At 36.7% G+C, this 25,363-nt stretch overlaps 1 protein-coding gene and 1 long non-coding RNA gene across 3 annotated transcripts in view; one reads left to right on the top strand and one right to left on the bottom strand.

The window, feature by feature from the left end:
- USP45 (ubiquitin specific peptidase 45) overlaps window positions 1-25,363 on the bottom strand; it is a 49,642-nt gene that overhangs the window by 6,331 nt on the left and 17,948 nt on the right. Inside the window, exons 7-12 of the mRNA XM_085306937.1 lie at window positions 24,544-24,674; window positions 10,340-10,427; window positions 6,699-6,780; window positions 5,568-5,659; window positions 3,432-3,488; window positions 1,921-2,064 (exon numbers count right to left, since the gene is read on the bottom strand). Coding sequence (XP_085163063.1) covers window positions 1,921-2,064; window positions 3,432-3,488; window positions 5,568-5,659; window positions 6,699-6,780; window positions 10,340-10,427; window positions 24,544-24,674 — 594 coding nt within the window. The remainder of the gene's footprint in view (window positions 1-1,920; window positions 2,065-3,431; window positions 3,489-5,567; window positions 5,660-6,698; window positions 6,781-10,339; window positions 10,428-24,543; window positions 24,675-25,363) is intronic.
- Window positions 1-25,363, top strand: part of LOC146594790 (uncharacterized) — a 52,258-nt gene that overhangs the window by 11,478 nt on the left and 15,417 nt on the right. The window lies entirely within an intron of this gene.

Genomic DNA, 25,363 nt, shown 5'->3' with positions numbered 1-25,363 from the left:
TACCATGAAAGCCAAGTCAAGAGAAATCCCCTCCTGCAGACGTAATCATGTGCCTGAGCTACAGCAGGGGTGAAATTTTAGGCATGGCTTTGTGTTTAGGATTTCCTGCTGACTGTYTTTAGAAAACTTCTCATTTACTAGAGAAGGTTTCTGGATTGTCTTTATTACTTGTCTGTATATCTGTGTTAGTTAAAACTTGAAGTTTTGGATCCCACTCTAGGTCACAGGTACCTAAATAATAGGCACTTAACTACAGGCACTTAACTTGCAGGCATTTAAGATCTTTGTTTGGTTATTCTGTTCCTTAAATGCACACCACAGGCCTCAATTCAGGAACATACTCAGTTTTAAACTTAGCAAGAACTTAAGTCCAACTTAACAACTGTCACAGTGACAGACACATTCCTTAATATTTTCTTTAACAGGGAAATAACATAAGCTGTCATAATTTAAGGCCTTAAACTTTAAAGCAAGTGAAGACATTAACAAAGAATAATTAAAAAAAAATCAAAGAATAATCTTTTAAAAAATCATTAACAAGCAAAAMCACTGTTTTCCATTAGGACTATTTCTGACTATTTCTTGTCTCAGTTAAGCTTGCTTTTTTTTCCCCCTCTCTCTAGGTATAGAAGAGAGAAAGTAACTTCTGAACTACTGTTAGAGCTCAGAGGTATTATGCAAACAGTTGYAAAAAGGAACTCTTAATATTGTGAAGCTCTCCTTTTCAGGAGAAAAGCCTAGCAACCAGTGTTCTGGTATTCTGAATCTGTAAAACTACAAACTGGATACCCCCCATTTTCACAATTAAACTTAAGAATAGAGGAGCTGAAGTCAACTAACTGGATTCAAAAACTGTTTGTTTTGGAATAAAAGATTTATTGCAGGACAGATACATTACAACTAAAATCATTCAGAAAGATGAAAGTAGTGACACAGCATGTCCAAAAAGATGAAGGGGAAGGAGGAAATTACAAGCGTCATGAATTAAACTGACAGACCTAGTAACTCCTTTTATCCATTCTTATTGAAAGCAGAATTCCTTTTTAGTCTGTTTAGTCTAGTTTATTGAATCTACAGTAAATTCAGTAAAAGCTTTCAAAATCTGAATTATTTCCGAATTTTGAAAACATCTCTGTAATCACATTTGTATGTATCACACACTATTTTGGAAATGGCGATATCTCTTCTATTACAGATTCTAATTAACCGTATAACCCTAAGGATGATAAAGCTTATTACAGAAAAGAACATTAATAATAACCAAGAGCCTTTACCATATKTTCATTAACAATAATACATGCACACAATACTTACTACAAATTTCTCTTAATCTGTAAACACTAATATGTACACATATCCATTCTGGCAAATATCCATGCCATATTTGGAGGCCCCTTTGTCACCATTGGGAAGAACCATATGAAGAGGCATAACTGGCTGAACTGAACTCCCCAACCCTTGAGCTACTGAAGGCTAAGTACATCATAGAAATTAGGCTCAGTCTCCAAAAGACTCTACTGGCCACACTATTTTTGTTGGACCCCCTGCCAACTAATCCCCAAGATGGGGTTAATGCAGACTTGCCTGCTCTTTTAGCGAGCATTACAGTTCTTGTGACTGCAGCAAGAAACAAATGGAGACAGCAAAAGGAGAAAGGGCAACAAAAACAAAAGCATAATGAATTTAAACCAACTTGCAGATCTTTTCCTCCTTAAAAATGAGAACACATAATTGAAAAGCCAGTGGTTTCCCAATGACTGTCATTTCTCACATTTCTAATAAAAGCCTAAATATTTTAAAACAAATCCGCATCAGAGATATGGAAAAACAACATTGTCAGCTGTCAAAATTCTCACCCCTGCAGCCCTAAAAACTTTGGAATAAACTTATGGGTGGCTAGTGAGGGTATTAAAGCCTTACCTTATCTTTTGTTAAAAGATGTTTCTTGACATTTTTTGGTTGATTATTCAGTGTAGTGATAGAAGAACAGTTATACTGACCAAGATCTGCTTCTTGTACACTTTTACCTTTACTTGTCCTTCCCAAAGGCACAGGTTTTGCAACCTAAGAAATTAGACAGTACRATTTAGGAAATTAAGTATACAAACTTTTTGTTCCTTTGCAACCCACAGAAAAGAGGAATGCCATTTTTTTTCTTTAATTTAGAAAATAGTAACCTACCTAAATCTAATTAGCTAGCCCCTGCCTTGTGATTCAAGATTGCTTTTAATTTTATACATCATAAACACACCGTCAACATCTTTGATCCACTGAGAGTCACAAGAAACTGGAGTAATACAAAGTTTCTGTATAGAARCTATACCTAATAATCTGTTCTAGCATCACGTAAGCATATATGTAGCTGTATGAGATGCTGGTTTACGAAAGGGGACACAGTTCCCATGAATCAGTTCTGGTACAGCCAACCATCTTGTGATGTGATGAAGGAGCTGCTGCGCATCCCCTATCACGTTAATGGCAGCAGCATATCTAGACTATAAAGCAAAGAGAGACGACCACAAAGACAGACTCATGTTGGAATAAGTGCAATGATAGTTAAGAGCCAGCAGGCATCTCAGACAAAACCCATGAGTTTCCATGCTACCAGTATGAGCCAGGAAGCACAGGGACTCAAATATTCAAAATGTGCTTAAAGATTTAATTTCCACAGCTGTCATCTACTCCATGTAGCAACAACGATGAAAAACTTCCTGTGAAGAAAATTAGTGTTTGGAGACTAGTACATTTTATACAGGATATATTAAATACTCTTCCTTAACTGTATGTGAATTTACCAAAGGTGAGGGAAGAACCACCCCCACCCTACTCCTCCACTCCCAAATTAAATCCCCAAGCCCCACGAGAACAGAGTATACACCTTAAAAGAAATACAGTTCCTCTGCAGCTAATGGAGACATTCTGTGAACTATTTATGCTGAAAATACCAAATAATCAAATGCTATCCATTTTTACATAATCTTATCTCTTAGGTATGCTTCAGTCCAAATCAAACAGCATTTAAAACATCACAGCTCATTTCTCTAGATGCAAACCAATGGGCTAGAATCTAATTTTCCGAAGAACCTTAAAAAATAACTTCACAATCATTCTCTTCATATATGTACACACTAAAAATACTGGTAAATGTAATTTATTTCAGACGTATGTATACTGTAATTAACTATGGTGATTTGTTCCACATTTAGTCAGTTTTAGAAAAATATGCACTTACTACATTGTATATCTGTATATATGAACATCATATAAAGAACAGATGGTACGTTAATGCCTGTATTTAGGGACAGGCATACATTTTTAGGCTCAAAATCAAAACTGTGTGTATATACACACAGAAGCACACATTTACAAAAAGGTATGTGAACACAGTCCACTGGAAACTGTAGTCATTTATTAGGTATTCTGTTTCTTACCCTTTCCTCTATTATAGGAAGTGAAAGATCAATGAAAGGTTCTTTTACTGTTGAAATCTTGGGGGGAAAAAAGAAAAAATATATTAAATATGTAAAACTATATATGGGATCAGTATGTAGCTTCCTTTTTTAATTATTATCAAAGATCATACAACAAACTAATTGGTTACAAGATGTATCAGATTACAATGAAGAACTTCCCACACACATTTCTTCTACTTTTAATTTTAAGGTAGCTCTGATTTTCTTTTACTTCAGTAGTCAGGGGAGAACACTGCACCAAAAATTTCAGCAGACAGAAATAATGAGCCAGGCCATCCACCTAGGCAGATTCAAACTAGACCTAGAAGCACTGAGCTCCAGGCACATTTGGGAAGTGACMCGGGGCTTGCAGATGAGTCAAAACTTTTTGGACAGCAGAAGCCGCAAATCCAGAGGAATTATGTAGAAAACTAACCTTAAAAGTTTCCTGATCCTGGACATTTCTGTGCAGGGCTTAACCTTGGGCAATGCTAAGTAATAAGACTTGTTAATGACAGTTAGATGACGGTTCTAACCTCGTACTTGCCAGGAAAGATTAAATCAGGCTTATTGATTATAGCCAAAAGTTTCATTAGAAATTTTCACACTGTAAAAATTTTTAAAGAAATACCATTTTAAAAAAGTATTCTACAGTTTTATTTTGTATGCTCTAAAGCATATAAAATCTATGCTGAAACTAGAAATATTGGGTAAGTCATACCTAAAGACATTTTCTCACAGCACCTTCCATCTGCCTTTATGGCTAGAATATCCTGTTCAAGCCTGTTTCTTAAACTCTCTCCCCCCTGCTGTTCTGAAATTCCTTCCAAAACTGACTTATCTTACCTCCGAAAAGACTGTGAAAAACAAGGCTGAAAAAAAATCATCATGTGCACATAACTTACTGAACACAATCATGCCATCAGTTACTGACATTGTTGCTTTTCTCTTATATTTAGGACCCTATCTTCTACCTGTGATATTTTATTTGGACTGTAGGCTCCTCTTAGCAAAAAGCCTATGTTTACTTGTTGTATGAGTGACCTTGCATGGTTTAGGCTCTAGTAAAACAGTAAATTAGATTAAAGCTATCATAACTATGTTGACTCACTGGTCAGCAATGTTCAAACCAGAGTTCCTCTAGAGTATGAGTCTCCATGAACAAACACTAGCCCAAATTTCTTTGCCAATGCAGGCAAAGGAAGCTGAATGATAAACTCAACCTAATACAACTACTGCTAGCAAAGTCCTGAATCTTGTGCATGGAATATAGGAATCAAGCAAAAATAAATGAGATGCACATAGTACCTACAATCTCTGTTTGGGATATAGTTGAAGTTCTTCATTGATGCTAGTAGCACATTGAAATATAATCTGCACATCACACACAGAAAAGTTTACCTGGCACTGCAGAACTGTGCTTAGTTATTCAGACTGATTGATTTACTTAATCTCTATAATATGAAATATAATGTTTTAAGCCAAACAGAAATGTACATTCAATTAAAAAGAATCATGCAAATAAGCTTTATCTCTTCCAAAGTTAAAAGAAAATTATAAGGATCATGGAAAGCATTTATGATGAAATAGCAGTGATATTAATTATGAAGGGAATMTGTTGTACATTAGAGATATTGAAGTAATTCTCAAAAGTACTTCAAAAAAAAAGAATTGATTTTAGCATTTCCCCATGCCTACTAATTCAAAGTAAGTATTTTCCAAGTTTAAGGTATACCCAGAAGAATAGGCAGGAGGATTTATGTTTTAAGATAGGTGTTTAAAAAATATAAACTAAAGGGGTAAGAGGGACGGTTAGCATGGACAATTATAGAATTTAGAACCTCCAGCCTTAAATTAGTYAGATGTAAAAATCAAACCCAATATTTGAACCCCTTTTAAATTCACATGACCCCTCTTCCTAGGTTTGTGGAYGATAATGCTTTAAAAAAGGAATAAGTCATTCTAAATGAGAAACTTTCAATAAAGTCTTTTCTTTTTTTAAAACAAACAAGCAAGCAAGTATAAAATTGGCAATACAATTTTATACTTTCAAGACAACATAATCAAACCAGTATGTGATCTATTCCACATCAAACCAAATTCCAAAATACCTACATTTTCACATTCCTCACACATGACAGTGCTAGTCAATTCACCAACAAAGATCCTATCTATGAAGTTCATCTTCACACCCTCTCTTCCATATGCTGAAAAAACATTGCCTTTTTTTAAATGTGAAAAAACATCCAATGCCACACCATAAGTACAAAATTCTTTCTAAGAGTTATTGTGAAAGTACAGTATTTAAGCATATTCAAAACTTTTTCCACACAATTCAATGACTAATACATCATATACTGTTATCTTAACATTTAATAATATTTTACTTATTCAGTGATACAATTTCCTTTTAGCCTTCCCTTCACCATCTACTGTAAACAGAATAATAATGCATCTCTCAAGAAGAGGCATTGTAAATATATTCTGCATTAAAAAGAAAACCAAGATTTTGAGTCATCTGTCTTACAAACATAACATCTGATTGCCTTGAAGTAGACACTAGGATGGCAGACCGGCCGTCATATTTTCTAAATGTTTTTTGAAACTACAAAACCCACAAGAATCAGACAAAACTTGTTCTAATATGTCTTGATGTACCAAGTCTTGTAGATGTGAGAAGGGGCACTTTTGGAACAGTTTAAACTGTATTCAGATTTTAATTAAAACAAACCCTCCAAATTAGAACTGTTTTATATACACAAAAGAAAAAAAAAATTTGAAATTTAACTAAAGACTCTTGTTTTGAAAAACAGGCTTTATTATCAAAAAGCTTYATATCTTGCCTTTGCAATCATATTTGGCACTCTCAGAGTATCAGTKAACTAACAAAAATTCAGTTTCATTTATTGAAAGTGGCCTCTCTGAGTGATACAACAACTTTAGCTATGTAACAAATTTGAAGATGCAGCAGAATATTTTAGAAAACAAAAATAAACTCTATATATATCATTACAAGATGCATTACTGATATGCTGGAAGCTTTTACTCTGGATACCAAAGATGCAAATCAACACATAATAAGTTTTCTATACTTTAGATAAGCACTAGATGGCACTAGAATAATACATAATAAAACTCCTGTAAGGCTGTCTACAGTACTTTAGGATTGCTGCTTGCAACAGTTTTGAAGAAAACAATATCTGAAAACTTGTACGTTTTTAAAAATGATTCAATAAAATTACATACCTTTGACTTTTCTTCTAGTTTCTTCATCTGCTGTCTTAGTAGTTGGATTATTAAATGCTTTTAAGATACCAGTTTGTATACGCTACAATAAAAGCCACAAGCATTTAGTRAGTACTTTTAAGTGGGAGATGAACATTCTAAAAACTATTAATATATGATTAGTTTTTCTACCCTCTTATCTCATTAAGAGAAGCATTGTTTAATATTTTAAAACTTCTGTTGTTACTTGTTAATGCTATCAAAGTTACACGAGCCATTTCAGTAAGTAGCCATCCAAAAACTTCCTCCCCATAAAAGGAAGCAGTTGCAGATCACTGGGATGTTATCTGGAAATTATGAGATTTTCAGTGAACAAATGCTTTTCRCTTCTTCCACTGCCAGAAAAGAAACATACTGACAAAAAAAAAGGGTTGTTATGGACTGACTGGGATTACMAAACATACGAAAGCAGTTAAAAATCTTCTAATAGCCAGATTTCAACGATCATATTTACAGAGTACTTTYATTTATTTTCTAACACTGCAAACTTCTAAGTTACATTAGGATACCTCAGGAAAAAGATGAAACATTTTAAGAYCCATATAAACATTTACTCAAAAATCCTAAAAAATGTATTTTGATAGAACTGCAAAGAAACAAATTCATACACATATGCTGTAGTGGCACCACACAACAGCAGGGCTTTCCACCCTATTTCTTAGCTGCACCTGTTATAATGAGATACTATATTACTCAGATGCACACACCAGTAACAGAACTGCATATTTTGCTACAAAATAGATATGCTGGCCCATATTCTGATCGCCTCTGAGGAGTGAAGCAGAAAGCTGTATCAGACACACTGCTAGAGAACATGGTAGCATGAAGGAGCTGTTTTCCTTTTTCCTGGTAAAAGTACTTGCTTTCTAATTCACAAACTCTAGCAACACATAATGGTCTCTCCCAKGTAGGTTTGCAAACAAAATTTACTTTTAAATATGATACTGAAGTGACAACTAGAGCAATATAGCATTCTAGAAACAAAGCGTGGCACAAAACCTTCTTTCGATAGCTCACAGCCTGTGTACTAATAAAAAACAAATTAATAACTTTTATTTGCAGACAGCAAGGTACTCTTTCGAAACATGGACAAAGCATTATGAGGACAGCCTGCTTTGGAGGTTTGGTTTCCAGTTCAGCCACCCATCAGACTAAGTCCTACTCCCACCTTAGGAGGATGTGACCTGGCTTGTGAATCAGCCCCCGCTGCTCCCAGCTCAGCTTTGTTCATCTTAACGCCAACAATATACTAAACGGCCTAATCAATAGGTAATTCACCAAGTTGAACACCACAAATGGGTTTAGGGCCATAAGCAAGCCTTTTGTTGGGATTAGCGCGTTGAACCATTTATTTAGGTCAAAGAAAGACATAGTCTTTGAATGGCCAGGGTGCCACTCGCAGTGGCAGCAGACATTAATCAATTAGCAGCAGGGTTCAGCCACTCCGGGCCCTGGTGTGAAACAATCTCCAGCCCACATTGCTGGAAACCGCAGACAGCGTGCAATTTGGATTGTAGTATCGACAACCTTTTATCTTAAAAAATCCACTTGTGTGCACACACACTTTTTTTTTTCTTTTTTAATGGGGATAGCGGAAAGGTCAACACTGGTTTCAGAAAGCCGTCTCGTAAGACACGAGAACACAGGTTAGAGGCACGGTGGAATGTGATTTTTTTTAGCTATAGAGCTTCTTGTAATTAATRCAATGTGTGTGTTTTTCTTGGGTCAAAACTCTCATGTTTTTTAAAAAAAAATAACAAAAAAGCACACCCCCACAAAAATCCAGGTGGAGCTCCTGAAACGGCCGCTGCTGTTCAGCTGAACAGCAGACCCCGCACAGGTACACGCTACAGGGGCCGGCTGCAGCTTTAGCAGGGCTGCAACCTAAACGTTACAGGCTCAAAAGCGAGCACGTTTAAAGGCRGCAGGAAAGGGAAAGGTTAGCGGCTGTAATCATTTCTAAAGGATTCTGGTGGCAGACATATTGCTGTAGGCTTTCCTCGATCGGAGCCCACATGGTAGCGACACCGCGCAACAATAGCGCGACTGACAGCTGCGGGCTTCCCAGGCCGCACAATGCCCGCGCCGCTTGTATCCGCCTGGCGCGGCCGTCGCCGCTCGCCGCGCTGAATGCATCGCACATCTGACACTCGCCGTTTGTCACACCGTCCGCGGACCCGGGGAGGGGGGAGAAAAAACACACGACAGAGAGCTTTTACTAGTAATGTCCCTTGCTGAGCAGCCCGAGGTGATAAAGTCACTGTTCGTAGTAATGCACCATTACGGCAAAACACGGGGTGTAATTGCAGTAAAGGGTGGGATCAACCTTTACTTGCCCAGTGCTGCGGGTTGCAGAAATACTGCGCCGCCTAAAATAGGATTTTAAATTCTCAGTGTAGTCCATTACTCTCTTATGGTAGCTACGGCAGCTATCRCTTTTCGCTAATAAAACTGCACGAAAGACAAAACATAGGTTATCATAATGACAGCACGTTCACTGATGAAACAGGAGATTGATTTGGGAGGGGGAAAGAGAGCAATCAGTCACTGGGGAAGAAGCTTATTTGTTGTAATAATCTGGCTTTTGGTAAGCCCTCAATTGTGAAGCAAACATATTTTCCACCTTTTATTATATGAAAAAAGTCAATGAAAAACAAAATAAGCTTTTCCACTACTGCAAAAACATGACTTTTTTTTTTCACTGAATGAAAAGAGAAGAGCAGTCAGCTGCTTCTTTTACGTGCCCAGTTCAACATGTAATCTTATAAGCACGACAATGTCAAGATTCAGCAAGTTCTTTCTGTAGTTCAGTCCTGTTCATGATTCAGTATATTGCTGCCAAGGACAATATGTATTAATATTCTGGTAGGGGAAGATTTAGTTCAGTGCTACTCTAGTGKCAGGAACTGGTCCCAGATACAGCTTCGTATTTTATCTCCAGCATAATTCAGCTTAGGTTCATTACATTCATTATATTATCAAACGTGACAAAAGAGGAAGCATACTGGTCAGTATGATGTTTAAGCACTTCCTTTTGACTAGTCTTGCAAAAGGCTATTTACCAAAATGTCATCTGAAAAGARGGTTCAAAGACACGCAGATGAAAACTAACAAATCAGATTAGTTGAAAGAGGTAAAAGAAGCAAAAAACCCCACTCTCTTGTATTCAACAATACAGGAAGCAGAAATAGCAAAGGAAATTCAGGCACATCTTCAATATAATATAACTTATTATTTACTAAGCATAGTTAGATGTAGATTTTAAATAATGGAAAGCAGTGTCTTATTTATAAAACAAGCAGTTTTTCTTTCTTAGTAAAGCCAAAAAATTCAGATTCATAAAGTTATCAAGTGATGTATTTATCATAGTCTTTCTGCTTCTGATTGAAACTTTTATTCCAATCAGCAATTTTAATGCATCAACTTGATTATAATTAAATCATGTATATACAAAGTCAGTATTTTTTCGAGATAATAAAAAACACCACTCTTACTCCATTAAGTGCATCTTTAAAACATCAGGAACGTGACCAACATTGAAATAATGACTTCCAGTTTATAATACACAGTAAGTTCTTCAAAAATAAACAGGCAGATGTTACCTTTGTTTCCTCAATCCTCATTGCATCCAGCAAATAGTGCAGAAGCTCCTGGCTGTCCTGTTGCTGGAACCCCTTAAATCGAGGAGCCCTACGAAAGAAGCAGAAGGAATTTTAAATTTCCTTTAGAGGTTCTCAATGAGACAACATCCACATGAGACTCCTCCTCGATGTCAGGGGTGCAAAAAGGTGCAATCTCCAAATGACCTCATGAGGCTGTAGAAAGCTCCTGGTATGGTTGCATTTTCACCACAAAGTCTACACTTGAATCTGGGTAGCATTTTGACTCTGCTGGGAATGGTTTGACTAAAATACAGCTTTGTGTAGTTGCATCCATGCTAGCAGTATTGCTGTCAGAGTACACCAGTACTTCTGTATCAGCAAATGGTCCCAGTATGGACATATCCCAGGGTCACAGAGGAGAGCAAAGAAAACTTCGGAAATGCTTTAACTCTCCTACTACCTCACCACCCTCCCTACCACTAGGAAAAGTAATTTCAAATGTGCATATACAATCTGTATATAATAAAACTGTAAAAACACTATCATCTGTATTGGAAAAAGAGTCTCGAAATGGAAGGTCAACAGCCGTGCATCAAACAAACTTCAGGTCAGAATCCAAACACAAACTTCTTAACTTCTGAAACTCAAGCACATACAACCATCTCTTCAGAATGGCTTCGTAGTCAGTCTACTGAGCTRTAGCTTACTGAACAGAGTGAACACTCAGTAAGATGGTAAACGCGCTAAGAAACATTAGCGTCACACAGCATTTTCAAACGCTATTAAGAAAAGTTTGAAAAAATTGTAATGACATGATGTGCTAATATACGTGATTTATATGGTATTCCATTAGCTTTTCATTTATGCTAAGTTTCTTCAATTAATATCATAAATATTCTAAACACAGGTTTTGCATTATGGAGAATATTTCTAATGAGAAGAGCCAGGTGTTTTTTGTGGTTTCTTTTCTTTCTTTTTTTTTTTTTTGGTAGAGTTAGTCTTATGAGGTAAAAGTAAAAACTGCTTCATGTAAGCTTTAAATTGATCTTTTAGTATCGTGAATTACCAACTCACACCATATCCACATGGAAACTTTTGTTCCCCAGTCTAACAAACTGCAACACTTCAGTTCATATCAAAACATATGGTACTATTAGAAGCAAATAGGATGCTGCTTTGTGTCTAAAATCCATAAAAAGCCAGGAACTGCGGAGACAATCTCTTTAAACATTTTTTTTGTTTGAGACAACACATTTGAATACGGATTCTAAGAACTACTATGTCTGGAAAAGCAGGTAATAAATTGGTTTACATAACTTTTTTTTTTCTTCGAAGCTGTCTAGGAAAGCTGTATGCCTAACTGGTTTGGRGAAAACCAAACCAAAAAACAACAAAAACAAAACAAAAACAAAACAAACAAACAAAAACCCCAAGCCTCTCAGAGGACAGAGTCAGGTTCAAATGTCACCAGTCTTCTGCATTAATTCAAAGAAACTCTCCTTACTCCCCCATCRTAACAAAGTATATCAAGTATATCAGCTTTTCTGTAGTTCCTGAGTACATCAAAAATGTTATCTGCACAAGCTATAGCAGGTCCTAACGAATCCATACTGTCACTGTGATTTAATCTTGCTATATTTCCTACCATGCTTACTCTATTTTACKAATTTGAACAGCCAACATTAAGAAGTAAATCCCAATACAGTGCTCTTTCCTCATGCTAATCACATTTAAAAGATAGGGGATAGTGAGGTCCATCCCATCAGCACTTCATAACCCTCAATAAAATCTTTCAGAGCCTAATATCCCTGCTGCTCTCGTGAGCCCAGATGACATATCTGCCAGCACCAAGCCCACCAGAATTGATGTACACTGTGCCTGTGGGGCAGCCCCATGGGGATTTCCCTGGCTATCCCCCAAACRGCAGAGAGGAGCAAGCAGCACCTCAGGCTGAGCGCAGCAAGCGGCCGGCAGGAGAAAGCTATAAGGTTCCTACACTCMGACAGCCCTGAGATTTTGTCTGCAAGGTGGGTGATGAGCACTTACTCTAGAACTGTGTGCTTCCACCAAACGTCTCATCTCTAGAAATTAGAAATCTCAAAGCAAAGGACCTGCGTGCCTTAGGAAACATGCATCTGGTGTTGCCCTTATCCTCTCACACTACATCGTACTTGGAGCTGCCCTCCTTTACGATGTCTGGCAACAGCACCAGAAGAGGCAAGCCAGCTTGYGAGTCAACCCAAGGACACAGAAGGAACTCTGGCAGTTGATGATTTTACACTTTACTAGACTAGACAAAACGAAAACTGAAGACTCCACAGCAAATAAAATTATTGTAAAAACAACAGCAGCAGCAGCAGCATGACCCTCAAACAAAAAGAGGGGGGAAAAAAATCTGTTTCAGACTGGATTACCATTTTCCACCAATGATGTTTCAGTCAGTTACACAGGGTTAATATTACCTCTGCCTATACAACAACCATTCAGTAGTCTAAATCACTGTTACTCAAAAACTGTAGACTCCCTTTGTACTAGCCATAACATCTAAAATATACTCTAAATATTGTATTTTGCAAGCATAGATTTTATAAAAATTATAAAATACACTTACAAATATGTGATTAGATCCTTAGGGTGTTATTCTRTGTTACTAGCATAACTATAGTTAGAAGGCTTCTCACCAATAATTTATATCTCCAGTTTCTTGCAGCCTCAAATGAGACTGTGTGTAAATGTTCACTCCTAACATACTTTTATTTCACATTGAGTATAACTTATTGACCAAGCCACATATATCCTTCCAGACAAGTTACCCTGTAGATCTTAATTAAAGCCTTGGACTAATTCATATAAAATGAGATTCAAAGGTTTTTTTTGTTTTTCCACTACTGCCACCAAATGGCAGCTGTGACTTTCCCTGCACACTGATCAGAGCACATGCAGGCTGAGCCATGCGCACCTCTTCCAAAATCTAGCTCAGGAGACAACTGGCTGAGCACAGCTCAAACAGGGATTTTATCAAACTGGCAGAGTGGCCAGAAAAACCAACCATTTCCTCAGTTACTCAATTTTATTTAATGCGTGTTGAGCCAGTTTTCATTTTCAGCCTCAGATTGCATGCGCTGACTAATCAGTGCATCAAGCTGTAAACATGTATCAGTGTTTTCTCAACGTGTAGTAATCCTATTTGCCCAACCAAGCTCTTTATCTGCTCCAGGATTCTTGAAGATGAGGTTTCTTTCCTACTCTTATACTAAAGCTAGYCAAGTTTGTTTCACAAATTTTTGCTCATGGTATGCTCAGGATATGAGATACTAAAGACTGCCATAAGGGAATGYATTGGACATAGGACGTATGCAAAACAATGAAACAAGTTGGGCAAGCTATCAAGACTCCAAGTTCGGATCACAGTAGCCCTGGGTTTTATGCAGTATACAAGGGTCTAAGCCTTGAACTGCTCTCTGAAGGCACTTTAGTAAGTAATTAGAGAAGGATCTAAGGTAATTAGGCATCTAAGGTCAGAACTTAAAATGAAGTAGAATAAATCTAGGCTTACATATGCAAAGCAACACATTCACATTTACGAAAGTGACACGATACGTCAAACATGAAATGTGAAAACATTTCATTTTGTATCWACTTTTTCATGCAAAGTTGGCAATATCTATAGTTAAAAAATTACTAATAGTGCTGTTTTATTCTGAGGCTAACTATGACAGCTGAAATTAGCAAAAYAGGTGAAAATCTTTTAGTATTCTTTTCAAACCAATTTTTTTTTGTACATGCAAGACAACCTAAACATTATTCCAAATTAAAAAAACAAWTTTGAAATGTTCCTAAGAAACGAAATATTTTCATTTCATACTATAATTCATATTCATACTATATTTCATATGAAAATGTCATGTTTTGCTTCTATTAAACTCAAATATTTTATTTCCAGTCAAATTGATTATAATAACTAGATAAATTCTGAAAAGTACTCAGATACAATAAAACACTCAATTTCTGTTAAAAAAAAAGTAAGTAACAAATTTACTTGTATGCACATGTTTATAGGAAGATTCATGCACCTTTTCAATTTGCTAAAACAGTTTTCTCATCATTTCTTTACAAGAACAGCAAGGAAATTRTAAGAATTATTATTAGCTTACCCACGTGCAGAGAACAGTTCAATTCTGAGAAAATAAGTTAGCTATAGCATTATTATTTTTTATTTATGGGAAATTTCTTGTTTTCCTGAGACACCAAGCAATACTGGGCATATTCAACACATATCCTCCAAGGTGCACTATAGAGTATGCAAACAAAATTCTTGCATTTACACAATACCAGATTCTTGTGTGATGATTATCCTAACAGGAATTTTCTTTGCTATGGAAGCAGGAGACAACATAGTAAAAGAGGAGAAAAATGAACACTTATTTAATGAAGAAACAATTAAAAAATCTCAGTGTTACAGAAGTTTCTTTTCATTACAGTTACACTTCAGAGATAATTTTCAATGCATTTCAGGGAAAAGCCCTACACATATCTTCTATTACTGTTTATTGTAACCTCTCACTGATGAAGAAACATACATTACCCACTTCAGATAAAATTTAATTTACTAAACTGTATTTCAGGGAAACATAGTTTACTTGTATGTTTCACACGCCAATTTTATTGGTTTAGAGGGAAAAAATGAAATACAACTACAGCAGTTTTCAGGGACAGCTCTAGTTTCTTTTAATATCTTATTACCCACAGTACATCTAAGAGGACAAGACGATTTAGACTTCTCTGTGCTTGCACTAAATCCTCTCCAAACCTTATATAAACCAGCTGGAACTGCTCATTGCCACATGCCCGAGCTTTAAGGGAAACGAGGAGGGAAGGTAACAGTTACTGCGTTAAAACGGATGCGGCAGGGGAAGCGGCTTGCAAAGACGCTGCGTAAGGTCACAGCAGTTTATTCTGACCGACAAATGATGACGCCGTTCACACAGTTTAGTATCTGGGTAAYTGGTCATTCAGGTCCGCGGCACGCTCTGTACGTAATTCTAAATAGCCGCTGTTCCGTGGAAAAACATTTCGGAACAGAGCGTTTGTTTTCTGGGGGAAGCCACAAAAGAAGCCAAAAAGAAAAGGAGGGAGGGAGGGAGGCATACGCTACACAATTTATTGGACTTCCTACACTTTTAAAMCAGTATTCGAGGGGGAGGGTGAAGGAATTAATCCATGCTGATACACAGGAATCTGACAACTAAAAGATGTGCACTCTGGTCTCCTTGAAAATATGCTTCAAGCAAGATCCTTGGCAAAAGTGGGGGACTTTAAGATGGTTGGTTGAGTTGACCGCTCACAGATGTGCTGACATATGGAAGCCAGTGCCAATGCGATACAACCTGTTGTACAGTGTCAGCAGTATAATGACAGAACAGGTTGAACTCTTGCTAATGGCCATAAGTGGTGAAGGACAACTGTGACAGCTACGTACGTACTCTGTCCTCTCATTACTCATCTGGAGACAAGTTAATATTCCTTGACTATCAGCTCAAGGAACRTTTTTTATGATGAGCCCCTCCTGCAGTGTTTTTGATGTCAAGAACTACACAATAGCATGTATTTTTAAAGAAAAAAGCGGTAATGCTTTTTATTCCTATCRTATTCAGTCTGGCTCATATGATGAGATTAAGCTACGTTTTAAAAACAAAACTTAAATATGGTAAAAGTCATTCAATCAAGTTGCCCAGAACTGACATACTTTACTGTCTTTAATAAAAATCCTCTCTAAAGTGTTCCTTTCAAACAATAATTACTATCTTTGAATAGATAGCCTAATACCTGGGAAACTTATGAAAYTACAATAAATGCCTGGAAATATTTAAGAAAAAAARAGAACATACTATTTGGTTGTTCCAAATAATGTTAAAATGCAAAGGAAATCTTTTAATTCTGCAATACACTACAGAGAAGCAAAGTCAAATACACACTTAATGCTAGTCTATAAAGAAATTTTKCTTACTTGCATATGAGGATGTTAATCCCTCCTCATGACTGATCAGTTTAAAGACTAGTGAGAGTTATAAATGAGCACATGAAGGGCCATTTTATAAAAGTTACCACAATTTGTAGGACTTGTTTTTTTAGTGACACCGTATCTACTCACAGCCATTACAGAATAGTAGAATAAAAAGGTTCTAAAACAATTTGTCATTTGTCATTCCCTAAAATCCAGAAGTCTTCCTAGCATAACCTTAAAGTTCAAGATTACTTATTCCTTGTTAACTTTGCMTAGTTCAAAACATGCATTCTTAGCCCATTTACTGCTTTCAAAGTACAGTTATAACAGATAAAACTCAATAGATAAATAAATAGGGAAGCTTTCGAGACCATGGTTCCATATTACCAACACCACATCCACACGCTACCACATTACCCACAAGTGCAGGATTGAGCACCTGATCTCTTTTCTTTTGAAAGCATGCAATGCTGTGCTAGTGCTGGATTTGGGCTAGCAGCAAGAACACATTATATGACCCAGGAGATGCAYGCTACAGAGAGAAAACACTAAAAAAACCTAAGAAATTAGTAAACTAGTAAACGTTTGGCTGCAAAACTTTACAGTTCCAAAATTGTTTAAACAAATTTGAATCAAAAGGCTGAGCCTTGCACAGTCCASTGCCTTTGCATCATGTGGCTATGACATTTTTCTTCTTGCAATAGTGCCCTTCAGCTGGGTCTGCCATCTCAGCGGGACAGCGGTCTCAGCAACACAAGAACAGGAAGTCAACAAACTGACTTATATGCAACACTAGTATATAAGAAAAGGAGAACAAAGTCCTATCACGTGATTAATCCCTCTACACTTGGTAGATTTCAATGAATTAGGTATTATCTCAAGCTTGTCCCAGAATCATAAAAAAATCATAAAACCTCTGCTATCACGAGGTGCTGAGTAGGAAAAAATAACTAAAATAAAGATGGGCTTATCACCACATATAACCAGAATAAATGATGACACATGCGTGTCCTACGTCAGTGGCATGGAGAGAGAGAACTTAGTTCTTCTGACTTGCTCACTGATCTCTTCCATCTTTTTCTGCCTCACTTTCCCCATAAAGAGAAAACGAGGCATCATTACTTCCTCGTAATGCACCAGAACTCTGGTTCATAAACAAAAAGCACTTGTGAGAAGCATCTTTGAATGGATATAATAGCTGGCATGCTAGAACAGATCCGTTTCCCCACTTGACCATCAGAGGGAAAACATGCTTCTCTTTACTGACAACAACAGAAGTCTGTCCATGGAGATTTCTTCCCAACCACTAGCCGGTAGTCAAGTAAGGCTTTTATGCATGAGATCTTGTATCCCTTTTAAAAACGTCATTGCATTATATAACTATGGACACCTAATGCTTCTTTCTTTAAGTCCTACTAATATTTTCAACAGGGATAGCTAATTCTACAGGTTAGCTACAGAGAATGTTAAAAGAAGGACTTTTTTTTCCCCTGGCTCTAAATCTGTTGCCTTTCAGTTTCACAGACAGCTCCTTGAACTCTTATGAGGGCAGTTAAATAAGCATAGCTAATTAATCTTCTATCATTTATTGTGTTCATTTGCTGTCATGCCTCCTTTTCATTTCCTCTCCTGTCTAAATTCCTAAGTCACTTCATAAGAAAGCTTCCCACTTTTGTTACTTCTCCTTTAAATCTCTAAAATTGTTTTATCTTGTAATATGCTATTCAGGTTAGCATGAGCATTCTAACTGAGGATATACCTTTGATGTATTTAATGAAATTATTGTTTTCCTGTCGGTTTATTAGATCTACAAACATTTCTTTGTTAGTTTATCAATGCTACACACATTGCAATTACTTTTGTTGTCCAATATGATACACAGGTTCTCCACCCGAATGGAAAAAGTCAATATAAAACTCAGTGCAYGCTGCTTACATATGCAGTTAATCTGTTTTGCATTCCTAAAACTCATTCATCCACCCAGCTTTGTTAACTTCTTCCTAAAATCAGGAAAACTGGCGAACTTAACTGAGATAAACAGAGGCAATCTCTCAACTTTGGCTGCAACCAGAAGATCTTTCAATCTCCTCTCTCAGAGGACTCTAGAACACAAAGCAGCCACTGTGAGCAAGGTACAGCATGGATCCAAAATAAAACTTTCATCAGGAAAATAAAAACCTTGTGTTCCACTGCTATTATGTTTAAATGGTAAAAGGAGAATGGGAAAATGAGAAAGTTGGACTTTTTTTCTTAAAAAGGTTTTTCTTTACTGGAAGTAAAAGGATCAAAAAGATTTCTAATCATGAGAAAAACCCTCTGACTACTTCATTCCTTAAGTCCTTATATCTTGAACAATATCATCTCACTTTTCCCTATACATTTTCTCTCAGAAGGAACTCATGTGGAACACTCCAAGTGTTTTTTCAGGTTTCCCTCCAAAATGACTAACTGCCCTAACTGCCTATGCACGATCTCAATTCTGTCAGTCCCACATAAACCTTGAATATCTACATATCTTGAATTCTACCTTCTACACACAGGAAAGACTGATTACTACTCCTTAGGAAACAAAACAAAAACAAAAACTTCTGTGTTTGCTAAATACCAATAAAATCTTTGTTAAGCAAAAATTATTGCTTGCATGTTAATGTAGCAATATACTACTACCATAAACTGTTCTTTGGTGGAAGTTTGAAGCAGTTTTTCTAAAATCTTTAAGGACCACATTTTACTAATCACTTAAATAATGCAACATTTACTTGCTAAACAAACGTATGCTTTTTTCCACCAGTAAAATTACTCGGTCATAACAAACAAAAGAAAKAAATGTTATGTCCTCTTAATATATAAATTTTACATTAGTCACTAAGTCTCTRGATAAGTCAGAAGTCTGCAGTCCTAATATTCAGAATAGTGGAAAACAAACAGAAGGGCCCTGTAGCTATGCTCACAATCTGTCCTAGCAAAACATCTGACAGCTGCAACACTAACAAAATTAACAGTGGATGAATTAGTACCAGACGCTAAACAGTTGCTACAGAAAAAACCTCATCCATTTCTTCTCTTCTTCCTCTTTTCTTCAACCTGGCTACCCCACCACTTGATAAAATTAACACTCAGTATCATTTTTTTCTGTTGCTATTTTATGAAAAACGTACCACAAATACCCTTCCACACTCAAGAYGATGAACTTCACTCTGTGATCTCTCTAGATGCTCTGTTCACAACTGAAAGGGCTATTTCCCAGTTCCCTTGAATCTTCTGAGCAGAAAAGATRAATTGACCCACAGATTTCTTCACTTACTGATTTTGGGGTTCCACGGGGTGACATCAGAGAGCCGCCAGCTGAAGAATAGCAGCACCTCCTCCGTTTCTTTACATGCTCTCCGCCTATACCTAGCTCCCAGTCCCTCCATCTGCTCATTTCTTTCCTCTTCCTTCCTTCCCTTTTTTCTTGGGACTTCTTACATTGAGCAAGATACCAGCATCCAGTACTGACTAAAAATTAAGAATTTAGAATACATTTTTACAGTAGTTTCAATGAAAGCTTTAAAAACTTCTGCTGTCTATACCATAAGACATTTCACTGTCACTTAGCACTAGCTTCAAAATAATGTCAGCAAACCTCCAAACACAAAAAAACTGTCATCTCTACTCCAGTTTACATCCCAGCRTTCCCTCATCAGGCAGGTTATCCTGGATGGTACAACAGATAGGTAATGAGTTTTGACAAATCAAAATAGATCGCAGTGTTTTAAAGTGGACTTAACCCTACCCACCAAATCTTTGCCATTAGAACCAGGTAGTACCTCCAGCATCAAAACCAAATGTCTTTTTTTTTTTTTTGCCCTCTTAAGCTGATTTTACCAACATTTTCAGCAGATTTTTAAGCATATTAAAGAACAAAAATATGTATATTTAACGGAGCTTATTGCCTAACTCCTCATGTCTTTAAAGTATCACATCTGTAACAGTATTACTGCTATAGCTACAATACAATGAATTCCTACTTCCTTATACACCCTTTGGTAGCTCTTCACAGAAGATCTTAATTGAAGAGAGAGGAAAATTCAGAGTCTAAACCAAATTCTAGATCAAAAGGCAATACTCCCTGTTCCCTCAGTTTTGTCGTATAAGAAGATGGTGTTTAAATAACAGCCAAKGTTTTATTTCTATTGAGAACTTCCAAGGAACTTCTGCTGAAAGGAACATCAAGTAGGTGTGTGAAAGGCAATCCCTTCGCAAACACAGCCTTTCTCAGATCAGTATAGGCCAGGTTTTATTTCTACTCTTTTTTTCCCCAAGTAGCTTTTGAAAGCAATTAGAAGAGAATACTGGGTGAGACAGACTTCTGATCAAACCTCACGTGGCAATATCTMTATGTACTAAGTCCTTCTTACCGATCTTTCCTTTCAAATTACAGACACTGCCACACCATACACACATATGCAGTCACTCTACACTATGCACTACAGTGCACTATAAAAATACTTATCTGCCTTTTACAACTGCACATCACAGTACATTGCACAAGCCTTATCAACCACTTTCTACGCTTGGAAATTCATTACAAGAATAGGGATTTAATTTTTCAGAGGAAGGGCCTGAAGCAAACCTGGTCTACTTTTGGGATCTAAAAGACCATTTTGCAGCCCTCCTAAATGTTCCTCTACTTGGGGCCTAAGGGGTATTAATCTTAAGTCAGAACCAAAAGAGGTAAGGAATATAGAAATAACTGCAATTATGCAATTTTGTAGTTACAAAAACAATTGTTTTGTGAACATACAGGGTGACCAATGTGCAACTTTAGGCACTTAGTTTGTATACTTGAATTCACAAGATAGTCTGGTCTAGATTCTCCCATATACCTAATGGAAAAGGATATAAAGAACCCTCTATCAAGGCTGTTCAGACCTTGACAGGCTGAGACTGCAGGGCACCCGTCTTCCTCACCACAGCAGAAGCCTTGGGAAATCAGCCTTGCAACTCCCGGACCCCACGTAAGATGGCAAGAATCCTCCCATTCCCACCTTTTCTAGCACTGCTTGTGCTATAGAAGTGTCTGATCGCATTCTGAGTAGTTGCAAGTCTTCTAATTGATTTTGTGATATTAATATAGTAGATGTAATCCTTTTATTTGTGATTTTGCTCAAAATTCCATGCCTACTTCCAAATTTTTCATCTTATCTTCACTGCTATTTCTCATTGTAGCAGATGGATTTAGATTACTTAAGGGCTTATGCTTAAGACCTGCATAGATGCAGAGTTGCAAGAGGGATGCAATTCCTTCAACATATTAATACTGCTATCCAAGATAATAAAGAACTCCTTTCTTCAGCTAATTATTTTTGCCATTTCACTGAAGGTGCACTAACCAACTGCTTCTGGTTTTTTTTGTTTGTTTGTTTGTGTGTGTGTGTGTGTGCGCGCGCGCGCTAAACCAGATCACTGAAATGACAGATTTAGAAAGGCAGTTTCCTCCCACCATCCCACAAGGTGTTTAACTCAGATCATTGGGGATCCAGTTTACCAGTTCTGTATCATCAGAGACCAGAAAAATCACAGAGCATAGAAATGAAGCAGCAAAAAAAAAAAAAAAAAAAAAAAAAAAAGCCTGATACAGAACTACAGTCACAGACTTAAGCGTGTTGGTCTGATGATTTTAAATAGTTTCCTGAGGAAATGAGGTTTACATGATAGCACTATTGTGGGTGTATGCACATGAGGAAATGTATAGGCACACACACACTCGTAACTTCTGAGCCTACTGGCCAGATTCAAACATGTTTGATGAAAACTAGAAATATTTCATTAAAAATTGTTAAAACACATGGCTAGATAGAAATAAGGGAAGGACTATAAACACTTTTCCACTTTGTATTCCTCCTGTGGAAGAGTTAAGCTTTAGTGAGCAGCAGAGAATCCCCATAGGAAGACAGTATCTGAAAACAGGTGATTTTAGTTTTACTTCTCACACATCTGCTTGTTAAAGAAATGAGTTTGTGATAATGCATGTGAAGACCACATAACTGTAATGCAAGCCTTTAAGACTACTTAGCTAATAAAACTTCTTGGTAGGATTCAGAAGCAGCTGATGGAGAATGCTGCAGCAACACATACTTCTTCCTAGCCAGCACACTCACAATCTTGCCATGCTTTCTCTTTCATTTTGTCTTTGCCAGGGAGTAGAACGTTAAAACACGAAAAAAGGCTTCTTAAAAGTGGTGTGACAAAACACTGCATTCATTTTGTTTAAATTAATATGTAAGAAATGTATTCAGATTGAAAAGATAAAGATTCCTCCTCTCCGCATTTCCAGCATTGCAGGTTCTGCTGAATTTTCTGAAATTCTGCCTTTCTTCTTCCTGGCTTATGTGTCACCTCGAATAAGAATGGAATCAGATCAAAACCTTCTGTCGTAAGGCATTGCCACTTCCTGTCCTTGAATACTTAATTTCATGTTAACAGGATGTGGCTGACAGCTTCATTATTGATACATAAGCCAGAAAAGGATTCAAATCTCCATGTTGTGTGTTCTGCAAGGCGACAAAACTAAAAGTAGGGAAGAAAGCAAGAGTTTGCAAAAGCTGGCAGATGCACACCTAAGTAACAAAAGAGTGCTGCCCATGCAAAAAAATGCTATACTTTTACACAGGCATTTAAAGTATAGACATATTTTAAAGATCAAATCATAACAGAAAAGAAAATCTAGATACCTGAGATTTAATACTGTCGCATCATCTGACTACATATATACAGATACACACAAGATACAAAACAGTTGTCATTTAAAAAAACACAATGTCATCTAAAATGTATCGCACAGTGATTATTTTACACTGATTTTGCTGAGAGGAGTTTCCAAAACGTGTTTTATGTCATCTTCTACTATTTATGCTTAGAACAACAGTTACTAGTCCTACTTAATCATTTCCCTTTTATCTCTTTACCAAAACCTTCTTATAATCACTTGAGTTGTCCTCCCAAACATGATAAATTTATCTTTCCTATAGATATTTCCTTCAGGTAGATAATGCTAAACAGAGAAAACTGCTACCTGATTCAAAGTCACTATAAGGACATTCTACATACATTTCCTTTTACAGGTCAAAGCGATCCAAAAGAAGTCAAGTACAATAATAAAAATACAACAAGTTTCTGAAGATTAATTCTGAGGACAAATAAAAAGTAGTAGCAGATTTCTGTATCTGAATTAAATTGTCCCTGCTCTATCCTAAAAGCTTCCATTTCTTTTTAGGATATTTTAAACTCATGCTTGCATAGCAAGTCTGCCTCGAGGTAGTAGTAAGCAGCACCCTTCCTGCTAACTCTCTTGTTGCAGAGCACTTAAAATTCCATTAAAAATATTATGGCAAATACATTAACATACATTATTAACTTCCAAATCTTTTAAAATGCAAGATTCAGCTGTATCATGTTCCAGTTAATCTGCTTCTACAGCTATTGCCTGTAGTGACAGCCTCTACATCTACTACCTATAGTTAATAGGTATATATTTATAATGTCAAATTTAAATATTTATATCAACTTTTAAATAGGTCTTCTACAAGTGTTTTAAAAAGCAAGACTGTTTGTGTCATAATTGAAGACACCTACAAGTACCACTGTAAACATTTTCCACCCCAAGAAACAGGGGCTTCTTTAGGGCTTGGAAGCTCTTTGCAATCTGGAGCCATATGCCATTTCAATAGTGCTTCAAGTCCTTACTTGTTAGACCCTTCCTAATATTGGATTAATGCCAAGGACAGACATCATAGCAGAGGTTTCACATTTAAAAGCTTAACTTTTTTTTTTCTTTCTTTTTTTCCCCAAACACCTACACACATTTTGCATATTAGTATAGCTTTGTCCTAGCACACAACTTTCAACAAAACCTGAGCGGCAATTCTGTTCTCTTTAGTTTCTCTTCCACCCCCTCACTTCCACTTCAAAGCTGACTGCTRGTGGCTGGGGACAAGACCATACACCTTACACACAGTGGGGATAATCCTGCACTGCAACAAGGAACCATGCAACTTTAAAGTGTGAGGAAGTCATTTTCTGGATAGCTCAATGAAGTCTAGTGGCTCCTTAGAAGAGACAACAGACATGGAACACGTAGAAACATACCGCTGGAAATTAAAAAAAAAAAAAAAAANAAAAAAAAGAAAAAAAAAGAAAAGATGCTGAGAACACTTACTTTTGACAAAGCTGGCTGAACAGTACTTTGGGAGAAAGAGGACCTTTTCCAGCCTCCTTCATGCTGTGAAGGAACAAGAACATGGCTGAAGTCAAGGGTCCTGGGCTGGAGAGGTTTACCATCAAAGGGTCCTTCAAAGGAAAAGTAAAGTGAACATCAGATTCCATAATGAATGACACACAAGATTTGTTTCAAATTAGTATATTTATACCCCAAAACAATGTAGTTCTTAGTTTTAGAGTTTGTTTTTTTTTTTTTTTAATCATGTTGTCACCTATATGACTGAAATAGTCAAGGAGAAAGCTTATTATTTAAAAACTAATAGTTACAAAATTAAGCAATTCTTGATGAGCAAATTGGTTGGTAGCCAGTAATTTTGGAAACAGGCATGTCAATGATTAATAGAATAAAGTAAAATACAGTAACACTTAAGGTAACAAACAGGGATGAGTTTTTAAACACAGTTCTCAGTATATTCCTAACATTCAGAAGGCTCAAATAATCTCTCTTGCTGCGTAAATCACATTCACATGTTGGATTTATAACGTTGAAATGCTGCTGTCAGGTACTGTGGAACATTAAGTGCTGCTTGCCCAACAGCTAAACAAACTGCTCACTCTTTTCATCAAGAGACTGAGCTTCCCAAGTTCAAAGCTAAGGTTGGAAACCATGCCAAAACACAGAGTCAGAGCAAATAAAAAAGAAAGCACCGCTCTTGATCTATTTTTGCAAATAATGTTCATACAGATTTGCTCCATCGGTTTTCTATTTTTTAAGTTTGCCTCGCCTCTGTCTGCTATATAAAACTATCAAGGCCAAG

Source organism: Rhea americana, unplaced genomic scaffold, assembly GCF_003343005.1.
Source record: "Rhea americana isolate MKP2758 unplaced genomic scaffold, rheAme1 scaffold_25, whole genome shotgun sequence".
NCBI lineage: Eukaryota > Metazoa > Chordata > Aves > Rheiformes > Rheidae > Rhea > Rhea americana.
The sequence above is the reverse complement of the archived record's forward strand: the minus strand, read 5'-3'. Positions and strand labels throughout refer to the sequence as shown.